Source organism: Cimex lectularius, unplaced genomic scaffold (genome assembly GCF_000648675.2).
Source record: "Cimex lectularius strain Harlan isolate CLEC.00 unplaced genomic scaffold, Clec_2.1 scaffold130, whole genome shotgun sequence".
NCBI classification, from domain to species: domain Eukaryota; kingdom Metazoa; phylum Arthropoda; class Insecta; order Hemiptera; family Cimicidae; genus Cimex; species Cimex lectularius.
Genome location: NW_019392755.1, coordinates 1,444,583 through 1,469,088, shown reverse-complemented (window position 1 = coordinate 1,469,088; position 24,506 = coordinate 1,444,583). Strand labels below are relative to the sequence as shown.

The 24,506-nt window shown below is 35.3% G+C and overlaps 1 protein-coding gene and 1 long non-coding RNA gene across 3 annotated transcripts in view; one reads left to right on the top strand and one right to left on the bottom strand.

Moving 5' to 3' along the window:
• On the top strand, positions 1-19,522 carry LOC112127041 (protein SMG5-like). 2 transcript variants are annotated; one of them, XM_024227303.1, is made up of 7 exons: positions 1-101; positions 2,337-2,411; positions 2,872-2,943; positions 14,744-14,999; positions 15,059-15,230; positions 15,305-15,465; positions 19,072-19,522. In XM_024227303.1, the coding sequence occupies exons 2-7, from the start codon at positions 2,409-2,411 to the stop codon at positions 19,137-19,139; spliced, it is 732 nt and encodes a 243-aa protein (XP_024083071.1). In that variant the 5' UTR covers positions 1-101; positions 2,337-2,408; the 3' UTR covers positions 19,140-19,522. The 2 variants fall into 2 exon arrangements, with proteins under 2 accessions (XP_024083071.1, XP_024083072.1); XM_024227304.1 differs by lacking the exon at positions 2,337-2,411.
• A 3,327-nt stretch (positions 19,523-22,849) lies between these two features.
• Positions 22,850-24,506, bottom strand: part of LOC112127042 — a 59,656-nt gene continuing 57,999 nt past the window's right edge. Inside the window, exon 2 of the long non-coding RNA XR_002910361.1 lies at positions 22,850-23,065. This is a non-coding gene — a long non-coding RNA (uncharacterized LOC112127042). The remainder of the gene's footprint in view (positions 23,066-24,506) is intronic.

Sequence of the window (24,506 nt, the reverse complement as noted above, 5' to 3'; positions counted from 1 at the left end):
TCAGTATTCTGTATTTTCTGTTTTAGGCAGAGCAGGCGACCCAAAATGCTGAAGACCAAGGAAAGGAGCACAAGCCTCTCCAAGTTAACGGGTTCCGCACGGTGAGTCAGTTTTCTTTTTCCATGATTTTCCATTCAAGGTGGCCTCAAAATGCGATTGCTTTCATATTTTCATTGTCTTTTTAAATATTATAATAATCTTCTTGGTTAATATCAAGCGTTAATAAATATATTCTTCAAAATTATATTTTACCTATTAAAAAGTAAATCGTTATTACATAAAGAAGCCGTAACGATTCCGACTCCTGCTTGGAAATAATTTATGTTTCGTTGTGGACAATGTTGGGATAATAAAGGATAATAAATGTACTCGACCCTACGGCAAACAAGGGGCATACCGCTATACAATCTTGCCTTGCCCCTTGTTGCACACCGGGTTTATAGTTTCTTCTGTATTATGTAGAAACCTCAGGTCTGTTTGTTGTAAGTCTTAAATGGACTTGGCGGAGTTGCAACGGTGCATTATGTCGTGTTTCTTGAAAATAGAACTCGTAACGTACAAAGGACTCGTTGACTTAACATTTGAACTAATGAAAATAGTTTTCTTCATTTTGAATATTTACCATTTTATCAACATTTTTGACCTATCATTAGGCATTTGAATGGATAACACTTTCCTTACAGGATTAATGGATAACAATTTTCTGTTTGTTTGTCGAAGCTTGACACATTATAGTGACTAAATATCAAGTTCCTTGTGAACTAATGTAGAAAAAATCCAATTTTTTTCTCGTGGCTAAAAGGTCGGGGGAGTTAGCAGTTCGCCATGCCCATGGAAAAGTGTTTGCTGTGTTTCTTCATCAAAAAATACCTTTTTTCACCAAGCCTATTTGTTGACAGTATTGAAAATAATGTGGATAGGTTTATGGTCGTTTGGTTATCGCCAGTTCTCTCATTCTCTGTTCTTTTTCATTCCTTATAGTATTTTATTTCCTCTAATACATTTTTCTGGCTCTGCAGCCAAGTTTTATTAAGGCATATTAAGTTTTGGGTAGTAAGGTAATTGCCTCTCTCACTCCCTATACTATAGACAACCCGTCTCTACCCTCAGGGTCTCGTCAGTCGAAAATAAAATAAATAAAAATATAATAAACAAAAAGTACTTATATAGAATAGAAAATATAAATATATACATTTAAAAAGATGTTAGTCTTGTTATCAGTCATACTGACCCAGAGTACTTGATATTATTCACGCACCAGACTTCATTCATATTGCCTGAGAGACCTTTATATTTCTCGGTGTGATTGAGGTAGATGACACTCCATTCGCGATAATGAAAGACGTTCACACGCCAGGCTTCTTCACACTGCCCCGGAGTACTCGATAGCCTCGGGGTTATTGGGCAACACCAATAGGGCGACGTACTTGATATTCTTCCATCGCTATACTCACAATGTAACTAATATGGTACATAATAGTCCAACAATACCCACCCCCATTTGAGACGCATAGTGATAGGTATTTATTTTCTATAAACGAACGCAAGAGAAAGACTGCTGAGGCTCATTATGTAGGGCCAAAGTTAAGGTTAAAGGTAGGTTGACGCTTTACAACCAATATTGATATATGTGCATTCTCCATTAATGTATGGTGTTTTAGTGACCGTTAGCCAATGATTGTTTGTAGATCGTGAGATGCGGTCTTGAGACTCTCAACGTGACACACAAGTATGACACATCTACACAGAAAACAAACTTTTTGAGCCCTGAAGGTGATTTCAATAAAGATCGAACGTTGGCACGATAAAGAAAATGTTTTTCTAAAACCTACGTCACACCAGACCGCATCTCATTATCTCAAAATAATTCTCCATTAAATTATTGAGTTCTTCGTTAAGCTTATTATTTTGCACTATTCTCAGCCTTTGTTAAGGGCTCAGGAGTTTCTGCGATAGTCCTTAGATGAAATTTTTCACAAGCCTATGTTGCAACCAAAAGTCGTCCTATTATGTGCGATACGAAGACCTGCAAGTGGAACTCGTACGAACTGGGCTTAACAGTAAATTGATGTTTATGTAATGCATCTGGCCTTTTGCTAGTCTAGCCTGAGTCAGGTTTACCCAGGGTAAACAATTTGTCATAATTATCTCATCAATTCCATACTAATATATAGATTAAGATCTTTATAATTAAATTAAGATGCACACAGATTATTTTAATCAAACGTCATTACATTCTGAGGTCATCTCGTGGTTATTTTAATACTTAGATATGACAAATTAGATTTAAAACATTGTTAAAACCAATTTTTATTATCTTTTTAAATCTTCAATAGGCTAAAAAGAAGAATGGAGTGATAAGTACGAAAAATATAAATTTCTTTAACGGCAAGGAGAGTAATAACAAAATGGTAAATTGTATTTTTTTTGTAATATTTCTTTTGAATGTTTTAGATTTCCTGTCCAACTATTACCTTGTGTAGCACTTCGCTTTGTAATTTTAAAACCTTTGGAAGATTTTCACTGTAAAATTCGTTTAGCGTGACAATTCTTCTCAGCCACAATTTTTTCTTTTTTTGTATAATTATTTTTCTTCTAACAAAAGATTTTTGTTTTCTTCTCCAACTTCAATTTTTATAAAACTTATAATTTTTATCATTCATTCAATTGGTGTTCAATGTATGCAAACATTAAATACCAAGCATGCTTTTTTTAAGCGAAGCATAACATTTAAAAATAATTAATTCTTTTAGAATTTTGAAATGTGTCTATGCTTTTCTTTTACGTCTTGTTTGATCCTTTTAGTTATTTGCAACTCAACCATTTCTCGCAGTGATTAAGGGTTTTTATTATTAACTAACTTTTTTTTAGGCTGACAAGAGTGAAAGGGCCAATGACAAGCCAGGCGTTATGCGTGTGCCCAAAATCAACGGCGTATTAAAGGTAAGATTTTCAATTAGTGCCAACGAGTTATTTCCGTTCGAGTGAATTTGTGCTAAACTGTATTATCTCGTCTTCTACTCGTTATGAAGTTTTGAAACGTGTAGGATAAAATTGTTCTGATGGCGTGATGAAGAGGTGGAGGACGAGGTGTTGGGGTGTAATGAGAAAATTACCACGTTTCTCAGCCGGCTCGAAAGATTAACAACTTTATTTCATTATTGCTACCGGCGAAAATATCCACTTCCCTTCCTTGCACAACTTAACAAAAAGTTCTAAGATTACGGATTTCATTTACATAAAAAGACCTAATGCCATAAACAACGAAGTCATATAGTTATTAACTCTAACCATTGTGAATTTACGCCAGATTTGCAGTTTGATTAAGACGATATCCCTTTATAATCTATCCCTTCATGAGGATACGGGTTTCAGCTTAATTGTAATTGATTTTCATTTATGCACGAGGAAATCACTACTGATCAAATTATCAAGTTAATCAGTGCCTTTATTTATACAGTAAACTTCAACATGGGTGTAAATTCATATGGTCTTCTCTGTTCGGCCAAGTTTCACATAGAACAGTCAGACGCGTTTTCACTTTTTAAAGGGATCTGCCGGCGTATCTTTTCGTAAATTAAAATGGTATTTACTCAATTGTTATATGTGAAATGTATTATCGTGCTAAAACCTCGGCTTTAGCATGGTAGGAAATAATGATTTTTCCCAAAGACTCCTCGAGTTGATTCGCATAGGACTACGGTTATATTAGGGTTATAGTTAGGTAAGGGTAGGGTGTATGAGTATCATATCCATGATTAAATGTGTTTCCACGAGAGAGATTTTTTTTTCAAGAGTTCAATATATAGTACATATTAAAGTCCTCTTGGTCTATACTTTTTCGTTAACTAGTTGATTATCAACGAGTTAACGAAAAAAATATAAATCAAGAGGACTTTAATATGTACTATATACTGAACTCTTGAAAAAAATCTCTATCGTGGAAACACAGGAAACACATTTAATTAATTAATTTATTAATATGGAAATATGTGTCGGAAAACCCGAAAAAATTAAACTGGATGAGGGGCGGGTCACCTTAGTCATATTCAAATAACACTTGTAATTACTACCTACAATATACAATAATTAATAATTTTCCAATGCTCCAATACAATAAACCCTGTGTTTCTTTCTATGTAAATATATATTATACTGCCCTAACTCCGATAAATACATTTTTTTAGTATTTTAATTTTGTGTGGTTATGTATTTTCTGTATATATTATTTGTTCTAAATTTAAAAGTATGGTTATTAACATATTTTCTCCATGACATGGTTACACAATTTGGCCTTAAAACAAAACAATAAAAGTAATCGAAAATGATAAGTAAATATGTATAAAAAGTGGTTAAAGTGAATCGTTTTAAAATTGTGGTCGTAAAAAAGGTAGTGGTGAAAGAAGGTGAGTTGGTCATTGCTCATTTCTAAATAAACAGGTTCATATAAATCAACCTCTTCAAACATTATTATTTTCTCAAATTATACATATTTTAGTTGTGCTTAGCAAATTTATGAAATGATATAAAAAGATTTTTCTAACCCAATATTTTATGTTGAAACAAAACCACATAAAGAAAAAGTCCGAAAAAAAGTTTCGAAACGCACAGTATATTTTTCATTTTTAAAATTCGCGTTTGGAATAATTAAGAACAACTCCCAATACCACCAGGGATTTTTAAAGGATAGCCAAGTCAGAGGGGCGCAAACAAAATGGTTTTATTAATTATTTCTTTAAAAGTTTCACCAAAAGAGATTTGAGGGGAGTTTATTGATTTAAGGGAGTCAAAGGGGAGTTGCGAGGCTGTCACGAAGTCTGGCACAATCTCGAAAATTACTTTGTGAGGAAGGAGGAGGTAAGGAGGAAGGAAGGAAAAGGGGGCGGGAAGGCCACGAAGGGGGTGACGAGGTAATACAGTGCATAGCGGAGCTTAAGTAATTGGAGGAGCTAATGTTTCACTTAGGAGTTGATTAATGATCCCTGGAGGGGTTGTTTGGAGGAGGGGTCGGTCAAAGTTTCCTCCTCCCGCCTGTGTAATTGGACTTGTAAACTCCTTGCTTCTCACGCTTTCCCTCTTCCTCATCCACCCCTTTAACAAAAAATTTATTTAAGAAATCACTTTTCCCCCGGATGGTTCGCATAAAATGTTTTCTTAAATAATTACACTTTTCTTTCTGCTATAACAACCCGTCTTAGGACTTTCTTTTTCAGGTTTATGGTCCAAATCATACTACACTGAGAGGCAAAAAAAAGTGGCCATACTTAATATTTTTAATTATCTCTTAGACAATCCTGTATTGATGTATCTTAAAACAATATTTGGTTAATCTTCAATTTTTACCTGCACCCATATTGATTACATGTATTTATAACTGATTGTTTTACAAGGCTGGACAGATAGATTAGGACAGGATAAAGGAACGTTCTTTGTATATTATCGATCGCCAGGAGTTTCCAATCTCCTGTAAAGTTTATCGGTTCTTGATTCGGGAAGTCGTGTAGGATCTGAACCATTAACTGTGTTGGTTCTCTTGAGATATTTCTTCTTGCATTCTGATGTTAAATGTACATTTACCTACATTTCTACACACATTTTGGGTCTACATTTAGAGGTATTGCATTGATAAGTCCATCGACGATTGTACAGTAGAAAAAAAATTTCTTCGTTTGTGGCCCATTAGTGATTGACTTCCTCTTTTTTCCCCACCCAACTATGCCCTTTTCTCTCCCATTGATGTCTCACACCTTTATGGTGAAGTTAATAGTACTGCCTCCAGTCATCTGTCTTGAGTTGTTTCTTTTACTGCTGGATCCGCTTCTTCTTTACTCTTATCCAAGTGAGAACTTGTACGTTTCCTTTGCTTATTTTCTATCCAAATTCGTTTATTATATTCATAGTACTTCTGATTTCCGAGACCATTAAGCTCTCCTGTATGTTCTTTCACCTTTCATCCCACACAGGTATGATCTCTCTGCCATTCATGCCACCTAGCTTTATAGTGCTGCTTCCAATCCTGTGTCTTGGAATAGCTCCTTTTGCTTTGAATATTTTTAGTTGTTCTTATAGTCGACGTGAGGTTGTACGGGTTTCCACGTTATACTTATTGTCCTGTCCATACGATGTGGGAGACAAATTGCCTCCTATCTTTGTAATTTTAGCTCTTGCCCAAAGTGATTTGACTATCAGTCATCATTTATAGAGCTTTTTATGTTTTGTCATATCCATTCATGCAGTGAGAAAATTAGAAAATGAGTGAGTTAAAGAGAGGAGAGAGTGAATTGTGAGTGAGTGAGAGAGAGTGAGAGAAAGAGAGAGAGAAAGAGAGAGAGAGAGAGAGAGAGAGAGAGAGAGAGAGAGAGAAAGTTACATAGTCGTAGCTGATGGATACAATAAATTTGATAAAACTAAACATCATTTTCATAAAACCCTTTTATTTTACTATTAGTTTACAACTTTCAAGCTGTTTTGCGAAGCTATCAAGAACCACGATATTCGACAAACTTCACTGATATTTTTTGTTTAAATTAATTGCTTTACCAGTTACTTTTACCTGTGGGGCTTCGAATAGTTCATAGATTTGAATATTACATTACAGATTATTTTTCTGGCAACGCTGTAACATTTGGATCTTTCCGTTTTGTCCACCAGCTTCATTGAATTTTCTTAAATATTTTTACGCGGTATGGGTTTTCCATATGAAAGGGGTTATCCTCATTGAGATAGTGCTTTTATTTTTTCGAATTGCGATTTGTGACATGTTTGTCCCAATTAAAAAGGTTATAATTTATACGGTATTTTAAAAGACGGTGAATTAATTTTCATTTCATAAAGACATGTAAACAACTGTTAGCATTACTGTCTTTTCTTGAAATATTTTCCTTCTGTCAATAAAGGAAGACAAAGTAAGGGGTTATACAAATGGAGTCGAATAAAAGCTTGGCGCGATACATATTGTTCGAAGAGTATGGAAAATATTTAATGTCGGCGTGTTTGATGTTCCCGAGGGGGAGTCACGAGTCTGGGGGAAAATCGTTGGAACGGGGGAGAGCAATAAAATAGAAGGAGGTGGTTGACTGCGGAGAGCCTTGCAATAAGGGTTCCTCCACGGAGAAAGGACAAATACCACGGGAACAAGTACACACCGGTGCACACAAACATTCACAAATATCACCGCCACGAGCCCCTCCCTTCATAAAATCTCCCTCGGCGAAACCACACATATTACATTTCCCCTTGCGTACTCGGATATTAGATGGAATAAAACGTAAAGGTAAAACAAACTCACAGGCTCGAATTGGAAGTTTTCGCCGTTGGTATAGACAAAACGCACAAGCGGCAACGCTTTTAAAAGAGCCACAGATAATTCAATTTTCTTTGCCGTATTAGCAGGAAACATTTTCGCTTCCAACAAAAAACACCGTTTCTCTTCTATGAAAAACATACTTAATTTGTGAAAATGCTCTTGTAAAGTTGGACATTAATTTGAGTTAATTACTTTTTCCACGTCAAATTACATTAGTCATGTGAAAATACTTAAATGAAAAACGAATAAAACAAGGCGAACTCAGTGGATAAAACCTTTTCTTATTACTGGAATAAAATAATATTCTCCTAAATGACTCTTTTGATCAAAATACATCACTTTGCTGTTTAGTATGTGCTCCGTGTTTTAAGAGGAGTTTCACTTAAAACTTTTTTTTTAAATATACATATTTGTAGCATACACTAATTTGTATATATTACAAATGAGATTCATTGTAGGTTTTTCTATCTCATAGTAACAGCACTGGCACTAATGCGAGCCTTGCCCCCGGAGGACTCGATTATCGTCGATTATGGCGACGTGGCGGTTTCCTGGGATGAGAATGTGTGGAGAGTAATATATATATATATATATATATATATATATATATATATTTTACTACATATATTACTTTAGGCTCTGTACGGACTGAGGCCCTGATATTAAGGGGAGGGGTTTTCACTCAAAATGTGCTTTTTTAAAATTCCTTTAAGGCAAACTTTGAACTTTTTTCTTAAACCTTAGTAGGTTTTGTGAGAATCGTAATGCTTTTCTTTTCCTTTATTTTCTTTTTAAAAATTCAATACTAAAAATAGAAACTTTGGTTTAATCATGTGAAAAACTGACAAACACTAACAATACTAATTAAAACAATAAAAGAAAATAATAGGTTAAATAAACGCAGTGTAAACAAGCGTTTGATTAGGTACCTATCTAGTGAGTGACGATAAGTAGTGTCGAAATGTGGTTTTTGTTGAAGAACTCCATTTTTACAGCATCTGCGGTTTGAAACCCCAAATTCATATAAGCAGAATCAGAATGCTTGAGGAAATCTTTAAGTAAACTATTATTGTTTCATTTTTCAAGTTTATGAGTGTCGCTTCACAATACATCGAAAGTTGCAATCGTGACTGATTGTAGAAGTGCAGTGTCCCGGTTAGAAAGCGTAAACGTTTACACGAAATACGACCACATCACGATTGAAATATTATTACTTTGGTTAATAGTGGAAAATCGGTGAAAGTTTGCTGGATTAAAGGGCATTCCGGTATACGAGACAATGAAAGACTGAAGTAGACACTTATGCTAAGGCTCTTGGCGGCGGCTGGCGTGGCGGACGGGAGGGATGCAGGGCGCGTTAGCCCCTGTCCCTCGAGGACTTGAACTTTTCCATATTAGGTTTTTTTATGTACATGGTTTTTATCCACGTCCTTCAGTGAGGAGACAGGAAAAAAAACATCTCTCCCCTCCCGTCGCGGCCGTTCGTGCTGCCGGGGTGGTGTGCTTGTCTTCGTTTCCCGGGTTCCGGTTTTGTGCTGCTGGTATCACCATTCCACCAATACTAGGTTCATAGGTGAATGGGGACTCCCCAAACCCCCCCTCCAAAAAAAAGACCAAAAGGGTAACCAAAATCAGGATAAAATGTCATCAAACAATTTCCATCAAAGCACTTTTAAAACAGATAATCTCTCTCTCTTACATTTTAGTTTCCTTTGTCATTAAAATAACAAAGAATCGTTTAATTTATTGCGAACAGGAATTCACAAAGTTTATTCCAAAGCAAGGTTGTGAACAGTTAACTCTCTTTACGCAGATAAAAATCTCGAATGGTCGCTCATACATGTTTGTACATTGTAACATTATTATATAAAACAAAAGGTTGCCTGAATACCCTAGTTAAATTAAAAATACAAAATATTAACAATTTCTTTAACGTAGTAAAATCAGTTTTATGTATGTTGTATTTGTATACTTTACATGAATTTCCGTTTTTTTTTTTCTTTAAATGACTGAATACAAATGAAAGCTGTATTGTTCAAACCGCGAGAAGCATCTTTGAAGTGTAAAATGGATGATAATTAAATAATAAATTTAGTGGAAATGGCGAAAAATGTCCATAGTAAAATATTTATTGAGATGTCGTTTTCAAACTTTATTCAGCCTAGGTTTGTTTCTGTCTGATTTGTATCGATACTATTGAGTGAGTGTAATAAAACGCGAATTCGAAAACCGGGTCATTGTAGGGAAATAAAGGCTAGTGTAGGTGTGATACAGCGGCTTAGTATTATCCACAGAAATTGCGTTAGAGGGAACCGTCTGTTAAAGTCAATGGTTTGTACTCGGGTGGGAGAGGCTTTAACAAGGCTGAGAAGACTTAGCAATGAGCTCGATGGTAATGCAAGTGGGGAGTTGATATTGTTTATTCAACTGGATTAGAATTTGCTGACGAGACAGAAATCCAGTTCCGACCCTGCCTTACGCAATCAATTGTAGACGTTCCCCTTACCGCTAACTTCTATGTACATAGCAACAACATTCAACTATATAAAACTCTCGCACAGTTCTTAAATGAGATTAAAATAACAAAATTAATGACGCCGCTGACAAACCACACGTAAACATAACATAGATAGTTTAAAAAATTAAAACAACTGTTTTCGGCACTTTCTATAACTATTTTTAAACGTTATATACAGTCAACTCTTGTTAATTCGAAACCCAAGGGACCACAAAAATAATTCCGATTATCAAGAGGGAAAAGCCAAACTGTTAAAAGTTGATATGTATTTTTAAAAGTTATTTCTTTGTACGTATGTAAAACATCGTAAAATAATGAAAAAATGGAAATCATCAACTGTCAAATTGAACATTGGTATGCGTTTAAAAAAACTCATGAATCGGTTTTTGTTTCAATGGGGGTCTGGTGCCCTTTGTATAAAAGTCTAAACGTTTTTCAAAGCTCAGAACACTGACAAAACTTTGGGTGCAAGAAAGTAAACTATGCATGGAAATTTAAAGAAACATTAGAAATGAAACATTTGATTTGTAAAGAGGGTAAATGGCTCAATTTCGATTTATAGAATGCTAACTCCTCTCTCCCCTCCCTCTCTTCCCCTCATCCCTGTCCTTTCTCTCTCATTCCCTCCCTCCCTCTCTCTCCCCCTCTCCCTTTTGTTACGAAAAATATTTAGTATATGCTGTAGTGAAATAGAGTAGGTTAGGTGTGTGTGCGCGCTTGAAGGAGAGAGTAAGAGCAAGTGAGGAGAGAAGGAGAGAGAGAAAAGAGTTAAACGATGAGAGAGTGAAGCTTGAAATTAAAGAGAAAATGTAAGACGTAGCAGATGGATAGAGACCGCGAGACAGGATGAAAAAAATGAGAAAGAGAGAATGATAGAGGGGTCATAAATTGAGAGAAAAATAAAAAAGTAATTAGGCGAGATAAGGTAGGAAAAAAAGTAGAAATAAAAATGAGAGAACTAACATGAATAAATGAAAGCGAACGATTGAGTGAGAATATGAGAAATCGATAGAAAGAAAAAAAGAGAAGAAATGAAAGAAATTTGACACTGAGATGGATATAGAAAAGTAGAAGGAATGAGGAAGAGAGAAAGACAGTGCGAGTGATGGAGTGAGTGAAAGTTAGAGAAAAGAGTAAAGGGGCGAGTGGTTAGTGAAATTTCACGGCGCGATGAGTTAACAGTTCAGTTTGACACAGAAGTATTGCGGGTTTAGCATAATGTTGAGATTCACCCCATTTAGGTACCTGTGAAATTACCTCGACAATAGTATAACAATTTTCCATGATAACTCTGATCCCACTGGTCTCGTTGTATTTTCTGACCTGATGTGTTATTTGATTTCTAATCTCTGTCATTTTTGTAGATGTGTGAAGTCCGGATTGGGGTGCTACGGGTTAGTATTTGGGTGGTTGCTGGGTTTTCCCCCGTATAATAATAATAATAATAATGATGATGATCAATTCATTTTTGTTTTCAACTTTATTTTTGCTTAATTTTTCCAATATTGAAAATAAATTTTACTATTTATAGTGTTGTTCATAGGTGCACATTTTATGACTGATTACAATATTAAATTATATTGTGATTTTATTGTAATTCTTTTTTTTTCTCTACTTTTTAATATTTTAATAAATGTTTTTTTAAAAGATATATGTAGTTCTTTTATTAGTACAGTACTGCAGCTGAATAATAAATTATCTAACAATGATTCAATGAATTTTTTAATTACTTCAATAGTAAACAATTTTGTTGTATAAAAGCAAAAAAAGAATGTTTGAATTAAATTTTTTTTGTTGTAAATCACGTTTGTGATCTGTTACAAAAGGCTTAGGTGAATGTGTAAAACGGGCATGATGTTTCGTGTGTGTGACGTAGGATAGGGCAAAGCGGATGGGATTACCCTTGAGCCTGGTAAATCCTCGTGTTTAATTTAACCCAGGGTTGAGGGTTAGAAGAGGATTGAGGGGTGGGGCATATGTAAACCCGCCCCAGGGGCGAAGGGGGATGTCTTAAGCAATTCCATCATGGGCTCTGCGAGTTCTCTCTCGCGGAAAAGAGGGGGTGAACTGAGAAGAGATAAGGGAAGAGAGAAGCAATATTTTGCCCTTAGCGGGGACCCCTTCCACGACTTTCCTCGAAGCCGGGTAGAATCTAAATCATCCCTTTATGAATAGAAAAGGGTCCCGCACCTCTCTTCCAACCTTACTTTATTATTACATCCTTCTAACCCGACCGCCTCTATAAGCCGGCTTACCCTACCTTAGCGCACTTTAAATTCCTGAGCATGCTCTCCTACCTTTCTACCTCTTTATCAACCTGACGAATATTTCTGACCCGACCTCTCAAACAATAGTTATTAACTTTGACTTAATTAGCGCCTTCAAACACGTTTTCACCCTCCATTCCACTCGCCCTCCCCTAAAGCCCCAAAGTTAATTTCAGTTTTAATTAGCCTTTGGGAAACGCTTCTGCGGAATCTGAGAAATTCCACATTGGAATGTTAAAAATCCAATGGACCCGCCGCTAACTGTTGTAACCTCCATCAGAAAGTCAATTAAGCTTAAAAAAACGTGTTTTGTACGGTCCTACAGTAAACTTTGTACTGAGATGAAACAACGACCACATATAAACTGCTCAAAAATGAATAGAGATATGTTTATAAGGCATGTATAAACGTACATATGTAAAGACCTTACAGAAAAGAATAATTAATTCAAAGAAGTATCACTTCACTAACAGTGCCCCGTGGCCATTCATCAGTCGCTGAGAATCGAATCCTAATTACACGACATTTGACAGATAGCAAAAAAGAGCGAAAATTCAAAACGTTGTAGGTTGAGATGGCGAGTTGGTGTCTGAGTAGATCGAAGTCACGATAGCTCAAGTGGTTAGACCAGCGGCGTATTGAGCCGAAGGTTGTGGGTTCGAATCCCGCTCGTGACACTCACTTTTTCATCTCAACCAAGACTACATAAAAAGAATAATTAATTGAAAGACGTAATTGATCAATTAGACCACTAAACGTAATGTATATATACACACATTTTGTGCTTAATTTTCTGCTGTTCTTACTGTCCTCCTTAGACGACAGCAACGATAATTGTAGTTTATTCGTTTAAAAAAAATTTGGCTTGCTAAAGATTCAGTGACACAAAACCACTACCAAAAATACTGTCTAACCTTTTTGAAATATTGATTTATTTGCAACCTTAACTTTCTAATATACATACAACTCACTATTGATAGCTCTGTGCCCAGAAGACACATTTAAGGTCGTTAAAAAAAATTACAGTTTACTAACTGAGGAACTTGAAATAATGAAGAAATAAAAGCAAATGAGCTTTCTGTATCTGAATATGGTACAAATGGACCAATTATTTCCATAGCTTGGCTTAAATAGTTATTTTCACACTAGCCAAAGCTAACACTCAATATGTTGGGATTCAGGGGCGAGACGGTCATTGACTTGACGTAGAGTGTAGGGGTGTCTTGAGAATTTTTGTGAGGAACGTTTGGAAGCGACATCGGATCAGTTCGTTTACAAACGTAAATTTGGCATCGTTGGGCTAGTGACAAGGCTTTGACAATTTGCCTAAGGACTTATCATTGGATAGTGGATCGCTTGACAGAACCCAAAGTTCTAGTCCGTGTGTCGAATGTGGTCGCAGTTATGTCTTCAGTGTTAGTTGAGTTTTGAAGGTCAAAACAGATTTCTCTCCTAAAAGTTTGAGCAATTGTGTAAGTCTTCTGTTAAGTTGTTGTCTTGTTAGATTCCATGTCAGTCTTCTGTCTAGGTATAGTCATAAGTATCTAACTTGAGTGGAAATCGATAGCTCTTTGTTGTTTATGTACACTATGCACATTTTCCTCATTGACACTTTTCGCACTAGGCTTAAATAAGAACAAGGCGTTCTTGGGTGTCGGAGGTTACTTATATAGGACAAACTTAGAATTACTCGTCATAGAAAAAGAGTAATGAAATTATTCAAATACAAAGAATAATGAAATTATTCAAACCCATCACATTCAAGATGAAAAACTCTAACACACAACCATCTTACCCATATTTCACGATTTAAATGGAACAAATCAAAAAGACAACCGACAATCACAGCTACTGGAACGAACCAAAACACAGACCAACCAATAAAGATGGCGAGGAGCCAAACTCGTCTGACAGACCAAAAAAGCTTAATTTAGGTAAAATAAATTATCGGAAATAACCGTTTCTTGCAATAAAGGTCAAAATGGAACCACACAATTTAATGGTAATTTTTGTTGCATTTCAATAAAACAATCTTTTCGACTTCACAATATGTAGGAAATACAAATTGTATTAGCGAGCTACATGTGCTTTTCTAGTCCATAATATTCGTTCGAATTGATAAACAATAGGTTTTAAAAAATTTAATAATACGCTTCATATTTTATTGTCAAATACTTCAACTTTCCACTGAGTGTAAGTCGATATGTACGTAAGTTATCAGCCAATAAAATGTTGGTAATGATAATAAAATGCCGTCTTTTTTATATCAGTGCATAGAAAAACTATTTTCTTTTGTAGGACTGTAAAACAAAAGAGTAGCCGGGACTTTCTTTTACAAGGCAACATAGACCACTGTCGTGCGGTGTAATACAGGGCGACACGCAAACAACCCTTGGGGATATATAACTGTTTCCTCCCCCATCTCTTGGGAGATCCTTTTCTTTCCATCAGAACTACGTATAAATATCCCTTAGTCCGCCTCTTATAGGGCCGGCGGATGTAGGAGGTAACCCTATGGCCCTCGGAGATTTGTGGATTTCCTTTCGTGTTATCCTTCTAGCACCCTTCTAGTGAAATCAATACTGTTTCATTGATTTTTTAAAAATAAATATATAGGCCGCTTTTAATTTTTTTTGGTTGTTGTTAATTTAGAAAGACTCGGCGAAGGAAAGCGTGAGGGAGACTTCAGATCGAGAAGATGCAGCTCGTGTCGAGAAACTTATGCAAAACATGGGCGAGCTGTGGTTGAGATCCGAAGTGTCACAGTTGGAAGACAAAACTAGAAAAGTGTTTAAAGACAGTCTGCCACCTTACCTAGTACCGGACGCTGAAGCATTCCTAAACCACCCATCTATTATCAAAAAATTAATTTCCGCTAAAAAATTCATCGTTCTTATTCCATCAATTGGTAAATAAAATATATATTTTTTAAAGAGTTATATTTTTAAATTTCTTTTTTTTTTCCAGTTGTTTCAGCTCTTGATGAATGTAAACAAAGTAGCAGCAAAGTAAGGGATACAATCAGATGGCTTGAATGGCAGTTAAGAAAGGGTGAAAGGAATATAAGGATTCAAAGAACAAACGAGCACCAGTTCATACCGTATATCAAGTATCCTAAAAAGAAAGACAAAGAAGCTTGGTGAGTGAAACAGTACAAAGACAGCCGTGCGACTTTACAGGAATCTGTTCTAAATCCGAATTCTTTATGTTAAGGATGTTTATGCAAGTTGTGGAATGCTGCAATTACCTCTGCAATCAGAGCACTGGCGAGAAGAACCCAGAACTCGTGACGCTGCTCACCGGCTCTAAGGCCCTTCTCACCAGTAGTCAACCGACAAACGGCTACAGTCACATCAGTGTAGCCAAATCTGCAGGTAATTTTAATAATTCAGTAATAAGTTTGAAGTTGAAAGAATGTTTGCGTTCTCTTGGCTTATTGGTGTTATTTTCATAATTTGTATTTCTATGCGTCACTTAGCCTACTTGTACGACTCAATTAAAATCTATCTCTGCGAGTATGATTATTAGATTTACAATTTTTTTTAAATTGAAAATATTAAATTATTGGTTCATATTCTCAATCATGTAGATTATTTGAAATGATTCCATAGTTTCATAATTTTTGTTTTAATTCGTGAGAGAAATGGGATAGAAAACTAACCTTTGAAGCTTAGTTCAGCCTTATCTTGACAGCGTTATTTTAACTTAAAACTGTTAATTATGGGTATAAAAGACAAATAATTTATACTAGGTTTCGAGGTGTTGAACTTGATAAAAAACGGTGTTGGAATGTCTTTTTTACCTAATTAGAAATAATAACTGCACTCAAGGCAATAAAGGCATTTGGAAAATTCCTAAGAACAAACTAACCGTCTGGACAAAAACCGCTTAGATACAAGAATATTCGTATGCGGAGTGGAATACATTGGACTGACAGGAAGAGAAATGAGTTACAAAGAGGTTATAAGGTCATTCATTAAGAATTACAAAAAACAGGCACGTACCAAGTTAAAATTTACTTCATGGACGTACAATGTTCCTAATCTTCGGGCTGTATTTCGAGTAGTAAGGTCGATAATTAAATCGGAACAAATCAGTACAAATAAAGCAAAATGAAATAAGGAAAATTAAATCCAACTTTCTCTCAACTTCGCGGATTTTCTTCATCCCTCCAGATCTTTTTTATTAATTGTATTATAGAAGAGGAAAAAGTAGGTTTTTCTTCCGTTCCCGATGACGGTCTCAACACGACTGTCCTCAAAGAATTAATTTTAAAAAATATCTCCGTCGCCGGGAACGGGGGGAAACGGCCCCTTTTGTACTCTGTCAGCAGAAAGACGATTCGGCAGTTGCCCGGACCCCGAGCGTACTAAATTTGTTCAAACTTATTTACATATTTCGTCTGCCCAAGCCCGGATCCCTACACTAGACTAACCCTCCACTGATGGTGGCGAACGTCTAACTGTCCAAATGAAGCTCGCATTTACTCGCGAACACAGCCTTTAGTGTTCGGACGATTGGTCTGCTGTATTTTTTTACAGATGATTTGCTCTACGATCTCCAGATGGGCGTAAGCCTGTAATTTTTCCCAGAGCCGACCTTTTCAACGTAGGTCAGTGATGGTATAGGCGGAAATTTTTTTTTTTTTTTTACGAGGGTTCGCAACAGCAGAGTTCATATAAACCCTCAGGGTGCCGGTGGTTTTGAAAAAAAGCCCATTTGTAAGTATGTCGGGTTCGAATGCAGGGCCGCTGGATTCGAACCCGGGACCTTTACCTTAGGGCGCTGACACACGGAGCGGTTTTGCTAGGCTGTGACACATGCAGCGGTATGATGTGCGTTTTGGCCGAAGCGGTTTTGGTTTCTCTCAGTTATTAAATGTATCCTACAGCAATGCATATAAGCATTGAACGTCGCAAGGTGTTATTTTGCAGTTTGTATAACAAGTCCTGTTTAATAAATATATTGTTCTGTAACTGTATGTAACTTCGTGTATTAGTTACAGCCTTACAGACCATTCCCCCCATGCAGTACTTTTTTTTCTTTGATGAACATTCCATGGAAGTGAAATCTCACAGTTATCTACACACTACGTCTCGTTCGGTTTTCTCTTCTCTATGAAGTTTTGAAAAATAGTTTTAAAAATAAATATTTAAGTTGATCTATATTTAGATGGGATCTCGAGTAGGCGAATAAGCGTGTCAGACTCTCNCTTTTAACTTTACAACTACTTGAAAGTACATCACCTTATAATTAAATGATTTCTACAGCTTTACGGGTACAAAGTATGCGTATGACTGTCGGTGATACATGGTAGTAACTAGTTTAATAAAGATTTTGTTTTGAATATTATCTGGAGGAGGAAGGGGACCTCGTTCAAATCCCAGCTCTGTGCCTTTTAAATTATAGTATGAAAAATGAAAAGTAGTTTAAACCTTCCTTGACTCTGAACAGGAATTAGTTTACTTTTATTGATCAGAGAGGATCGATTTTTTTTTTGGGGGGGGGAGCGAAACGGAATCGAACCAACAACTGCAGGATCTAAGCCGAGAGTCTGACACGCCTACTCAGCTACCCGAGATCCCAGCTAAATATAAATCAACTTAAATATTTATTTTTAAAGACTATTTTTCAAAACTTCATAGAGAAAAGAAAACCGAACGAGACATAGTGTGTAGATAACTGTGAGATTTCACTTTGTAGCCAGTTCCATGGAATGTTCATCAAAGAAAAAAAAATACTGCATGGGGGGAATGGTCTGCATGGCTGTAACTAATACACGAAGTTACATACAGTTACAGAACAATATATTTATTAAACAGGACTTGTTATACAAACTGCAAATAATACCTTGCGACGTTCAATGCTTATATGCACTGCTGTAGGATACATTTAATAACTGAGAGGAAACAAAACCGCTTCGGCCAAAACGCACATCATACCGCTGCATGTGTCACAACCTAGCAAAACCGCTCTGTGTGTCAGCGCCCTTATAGTGATGAGCGCCGTGTCAACGACTAAACGTTGCGGCCACCGACGCCCCCTTGACAATCGTATTCTAATGCACGATAATGCCCGTCCGCGTGTCGCTCGCATAGTACTAACGTACCTTCAACATCATAACAGTCCGTTCTCAAGACTTGAACCCCATCGAACATTTATCAGATAACTTTAAAAAACGAATAAGAGCACGTCCATTACTTCCTGATACACTCCACAGTATTGAACGGTCTCTTCGTGAAGAATGGGCTAACCTCCAGCAAAGAGACATTTCCAGACTGGTAGAAAGTATGCCTAGGCGAATTCGAGATGTAATTAAGGCAAGAGTAGGAAATACGCGATATTGAAATGTTAATTGAAAATCTAAAACAAATTTTATCTGTCCGTCTTTTTTTTTCTTTTTCAATTTCGTTAGCAATTTACATTTTTTTAAACTATTTTAGACAAAGACTCAATTAATAAACGTTAAAAACGTGAAACTTTGATTAATATATAAAAATATGTACGATTCAAGTTATATTACAGGTGGGTGAAATTTTTTGCCTACCCAGTGAATTTGTGGAAACATCCATACCATTGATTAAGGTTTTTTAAACTTTTTTCAGGCAAAGACTCAATTATTAAACGTTAAAAAACATGAAACTTTGATTAATATATAAAAATATATACGATCCAAGTTATATTACAAGAAGGTGAAATTTTTTGCCTGCCCCAGTCTATTTGTGGAAAAATCCATACCATAGGTTTTTTTTTATAGACAAAGACTCAATTATTAAACGCTAAAGAACTTGAAACTTTGAGTAATACATAAAATATATACAAATCAAGTTGTATTATATATATATATATATATATATATATATATATAATACAACTTATTTTGTATATATTTTATGTATTATATATATATATTGATCTGCTATTTGTAATTCCAGAAAATAAATAAAATAACCTGACCAGTGTTTTTTTTCTGTTTGCAGGCATTAACGTGGAACACATTGAGACGTTCTTCAGCAAATGGAAAAGCTCTTCGAAGAGTCACGGTTGAAGTCTGGAATTAGCCGGAGGGCTTTATAAAACTGGAATGATCCGAGAAGAAGAGGGTAGAAAGAGATATAAAAATAGGGGGTTAAGAGGAAAATAAGTGAGCGCGAGCGAGAGAGAGAGAGAGAGCGAGAGGGTGATTCTGTCGGCATCGCCGATGGCGCTTGTGGGGGGCGCGAACCTCTCTTGAGTCTCCTGCTCCGGACCACCTCTCGCCATCCAAGGCTTATCTGCCCGGTCCCAAAGTGGCCATTCTTCATTTAGTTAAACTCGACATCCGTTGTTGTTCGCGGGACACCCCGTTCTCCTATCGTCGTCCCGAAACATTATTTAATTTAACCCAATTCCTTTGGGACTACTAAAAAAAAAAAAAAAAAAAAAAAAAAATCCAAACAAAAAAATTAAATTCACATTATTGTCTCTTTTCTTAAATAAAAACTTTAAGCAAGAGGTAACAGCTAGAATAGTAGTTTAAGCATCTTTTATTTTTTCTTTCAGCATTTTCTAAATTTAAAAAAAAATTAAGGGCGTTCTTTTCTCATTGCTAAAGCTAAATGTATTTTTTAGGTGTAGACTTATAGAAGTAGTCGCTTTAAGGATCTAACAACAATATTTGTTTTGTCACAAAAAATAAAATAAATACCAATAATGTTTCTTCGCTGTCATAATACAATTAAAATTTATTAATAAAGTTGGTTGTGATAGCTTAAATAACGGAACTGTATTTTTTAAGTGGATTAACTATACTTTCTATAGTTTTATTTTGATAACACCACCTTTGGTTTTTTGTTTTTATTTTATTTTATCATTGTATACTATTACGCATAATGCTAAATTTTTTTGTTACTAAAGTTATCTTCTAAATTTAAACTATCTGGTGTACTCTCTTTTAATTAGTTTAAAATAAAAATTAGTCAAGGTGAATCGTAATCCTTCCCAATTTCCTCATATTTTACCGAGTATTATTTAAAGAAATATATAGTACTTAATTTAATATTGTGTCCTCCTGAAGTAAAGGTAAAATATGCCTGCTGTGAACCAGAGGCTTTACTTAAAACTCTTCAGCCTACTCGTTGGCGAATTTCAAAGTGTAAGTAGTGATCAGCAATTTTTTATTAAAGACAGGAGGATTCAAGTGGCCAGTTGACACGTAAAACCAAGTTCCTTCCCTGAGGTACAAATACCTGTACCTTGTACAATTTTGTTTGTACAAATACAAATACGAATACCGTTCATCATTATGAAATGTTAATCTCTTATGTTTTTAGTTGTTTCAATTAACCAAAGTAATTAATTTACTTATTTTACAAAATATGGTTTAGGTGAAAAATTAAGTGGGACGAGCAGGACTCGAACCTAAAACTAAGAAGCTCCATTATTTGTAATGACAAGGGGTGTAAATTTTTGTTGGTGTAAACGTGTTCAAGGTTAGTTAAGAAAAATGTGGAAAAATAATTTGTATTAAGAAACAATTATGTAATTTATATACATACGAATATAAATCGAAATCATTTAACTTTTTATTTGTTGAAAAAAGGTTAAAAAAATCGAATGGAGGATCGATATTGATCCGGGAGGTTGTGGTCGTCACACATAAGTTTTCAACTAAAAGAGCTAGTAAGTTAGGTGTTAAACTTGAATAATAATTACGAAAAACAATACATTGACTGTACATTCTTGCCCACTCACAAAATTGGAGCATTGGTCCATGTTGGATATTAAGCCCTCCTGTACGACTGGAATTTACCTTTTTTTTACTTACAGTCAACCATAGGGTTTATTTAATACTCTTCAGCCAATCTAGTTTGCCATTTTCAAAAAAATAAACCATGGTGTATTAGTAACCAGCTTTCAACAATGTAATTTGTATTAAAATATGATCAGTGATGTGGCCAATAGTAACAAAAAACGAAGTTCCTTCGTCCATCTGGATTCATTTTATTTTACTAAAAAGGCTGGGTACTATTGTGGAGACTGATTTCAATGAAACTTATTTTTAGTAAAAAAAATTCCCAATTTAGATTTCTTACTTAGTTCAAAAAAACTGGCTCCTGGGGCCATTGGATGTGCATTTTTGACGACACCCTCGGGCACGTCTCTAATATTTTTCGACTTGTTAGTTTCACGAAAAAGTTTCATTGAATTCCTTGCTAGTCGAATAAAATGAATGTTTTTCCTTTGATGAGTGTATATTCCTCAACACCTTGACGAAGGAATGTGTAAAGAACCCTTGCAAGTATAAAATAAATATTAGGCTCAATAATCTAACAATACATAAAATGCAACTACAGTACTACAAAAACCAATATGCAGTTGAATATTTGTGCATCCTCCGAAAATTGTAACAAGGGTATTGGCATACTCATTGCCGTGTCTGATGCGACCTGCTCGCTCTCTATATTGAACCGAGTTTGACTAGTATTTGCCAGGCTAGGGTTCTGGTACGATTCCCAACACATCCCTGGGAATTTTTGTTGGTAATTATGTGTAAAAAATATCGTAAAAGAGGTACGACCTCCTTAACCGTGATTTTCAACGGTTGGAAGTTGACTTCCTGTACGTCAACCAGAGGGTGGTTTACTTAATTCATCACCTTCTATTCGAGTCTTGCAAATCAAAAAACAATATCTTCTTTAGTACAAATCGGTATCCGAAAAAAATAATGAAGTTTTCCTGAAAGTAAAACTGCTATGAAGGCTCTTTAGCTAAAGTCGGGTTAAGGCCATCTCAAGAATATGTTGCCATTTTTCTCACATTTAAATATCAAAAATCAACTTTCCACCTTATTCCCAATCATCTCTAATTTCATCCCTCTTTTCTTTTCTCATTAATTCATTTTTGTTGTCGTCTCTTGCTTTCTTCGCACATGGCGCAGCCAGCAAAGTGGTCTTTATACTTCCACGTTCCATTTTTAGCTCTCGAGAATACTCGCCAAAGGAGCATATTGGCAATTAAAGAAAGATGAATATAAAACCACCCACTTTGTGTTTTGACAGTACCTTGGTCTTATCGATCTCAAACCTTTAGGAGCTGTCAACAGCTAGGTCATTTCAGCCTCCAACCACAACTACATCTGCTTACTTTATACTGATATATACTATCGAATCCTCCTACCTATCCTTTTATACTATCTAGATCTCACATCTAATTGAGCGGCATCGGCCCTTCACCCTACGCATTCACTCTTATAAATACATTTTAATGTACATAAGAATAAAACTCAAAAGGTAATATATAAAGTACTATAGGTAAAACAGCCCTGTTTACGCTATAAAACGGAACGGGAGATCCAAATAATCAATGCCCTGCTGGACTATTCTCACATCGGGTGGCATTTCAACACATTCCCTATATGGACCCCAGGAACCCTTCAGTTAACACATCAAAAAACCTCTCTCTACATGTCGGACAATTATTATACAAATTATGTGTCCTTGTTTCAACATCGCATGTCCTATTCTTAGTCGGGTGAATATGACCCCGCTTGCTCTATTCAAATTCAACAGCTTCTCTACCGATCCGACCCTCCGTCATTTCCATTAACTTTTAGTCATGTTTTATTGGCATTTTTAATGACAGAATTTCCTATTGCTGTGGTAAGATCTGGAGGTGTGGACGTTTAGGCCTTACCCGTCTCTAGATTCTAAAGAAAACCACAGATAAAATGATCTTATAATTATGATATCATCGTAAAGAAAGCATCGACAAAAAATAATAGTTGCAAGTTAATTTATTTTTATTGTAATAAAAAGGTGGAAAATAAATAAATTTAGTGAGGATATTGCCTTAGTTGTAGAATGTAGTAGTTGATGTGAAAACACTGGTCTCATCTGGTACTGCGTGGGGTCCGCCTGATCACGCCATTCTTTAATAAATTTCCTGATTATCCTATCCGATCCTGTCATCATCAGCGGCTTTTGTTTTATTTACCTGCAAACCGACAGACTTTACTATAAAAATTTATCATATCAAAAATTAATAAATATTGCCTTATAAAATAAATATGTAATAATCAGAAAGCGTAATTTGTAATTAAAATATATAAAAAAATAGTCTGTATGTGTAAATCTAAACGATTATTCGTCTTCAATCTTAGTTGAATAAAAATGTTGAATTTGGTCATTCTCGATCATTTTGGTCACTGAGTTGGTCTGTAAGGCGCGTTTAGCATTTCGCTTCTTCAGTGTTGAGTCTGGGCGATTTTTTGTGAAGTTAACTCTTTTAAAAGGTCGTGAGCGGTCGGGTACATGAATCAGTTAGCTTTGTTTGTCGGTGGTTGGTGGGTTGGTGACTCCGTTGTTTTTTTCCGTTCGGTTTTTTAGATCATCGATCCTTTTCTTTTTTAAATTGGTATAGTGTTTTGAATGTGACAAATGATCACCCAGACTCACCAAACTAAAGTTGTCGAAACGGTGATACGAAAAAATATGCAGACCAGGATGTTCTGTAACGACTGAATTACAGGTTCACCACTTTGAAGACACAAGAAGAAATCTAACAGAACCAGCGATGCCTTACGGGCAAGGAAAAGGTCTAAATAAGAAATTGAAAAGCATAATACGAAAAATGGCAATCCTTCAAAGCCCAAATACCAACAGCGGTGATTTGGTATTTTCCCTTATTATTTTAAGTACCATTTTACTGTACATTTTACAAATCTAACGGAAACCATGGTTTACAATGCCATGATTAATCCATTTCATTAAAAAAAAGGAAACTAGAGTTTTTTTAATAAATTAACTCTTTGCTTCAAGATGTGCCTAGCGCTATAATTAATTACAAGAACGTGTGAACAATTCATTTTACAGTGACTGAATTAAAAAAAAAAAAAGCTTTACTCAGCTGTGGTTTTATCTGGAAATTGATAAATTATGCTTCACTGCATAAACACAAATGTAAAAGCATTTTCATTATCTGTCCTCCCTCTGGTTAAAATTAAAGCTGGACGTGGTCATTTAATGGCGCATTTTCTGCATAATGATTGAAATTTGTAGAATTTTACGTTGGATTACGCTGATTATTGTTATATTATTAAAGTTTTTATTGTATGATGAAAATAAAATTGATAAAATATTTATATAAAAGCTAGAATAATATTTTAAACGCCCCTCTTTTAAATGAATGACAATTCAATTGAATTACCATTATCTTCCCTGCTCTAGTAATAAAATGTTTATCATTTAATGGACCATCTGATGAAAAATCAATGATAATGTAATCGTTAAAACAATTATTGAATCGTTAAGAAAATATATAACCTTACATTATTACATTTTTTTGTTTATGTGCATGTTAGAGATACAGCTAAACCTAATATTTTCATAATAAAAGATATGAAGTTTAAGTCCTTTGGTCATAAACCACAAATTAA

What these genes read in the sequence shown, in the direction of transcription:
- LOC112127041 (XM_024227303.1), top strand. An exon ending in AAGAAAGACAAAGAAGCTTG is followed by an intron (nt 15,231 to 15,304) that starts GTGAGTGAAACA and finishes CTTTATGTTAAG; the next exon opens with GATGTTTATGCAAGTTGTGG. An exon ending in CAGTGTAGCCAAATCTGCAG is followed by an intron (nt 15,466 to 19,071) that starts GTAATTTTAATA and finishes TTCTGTTTGCAG; the next exon opens with GCATTAACGTGGAACACATT.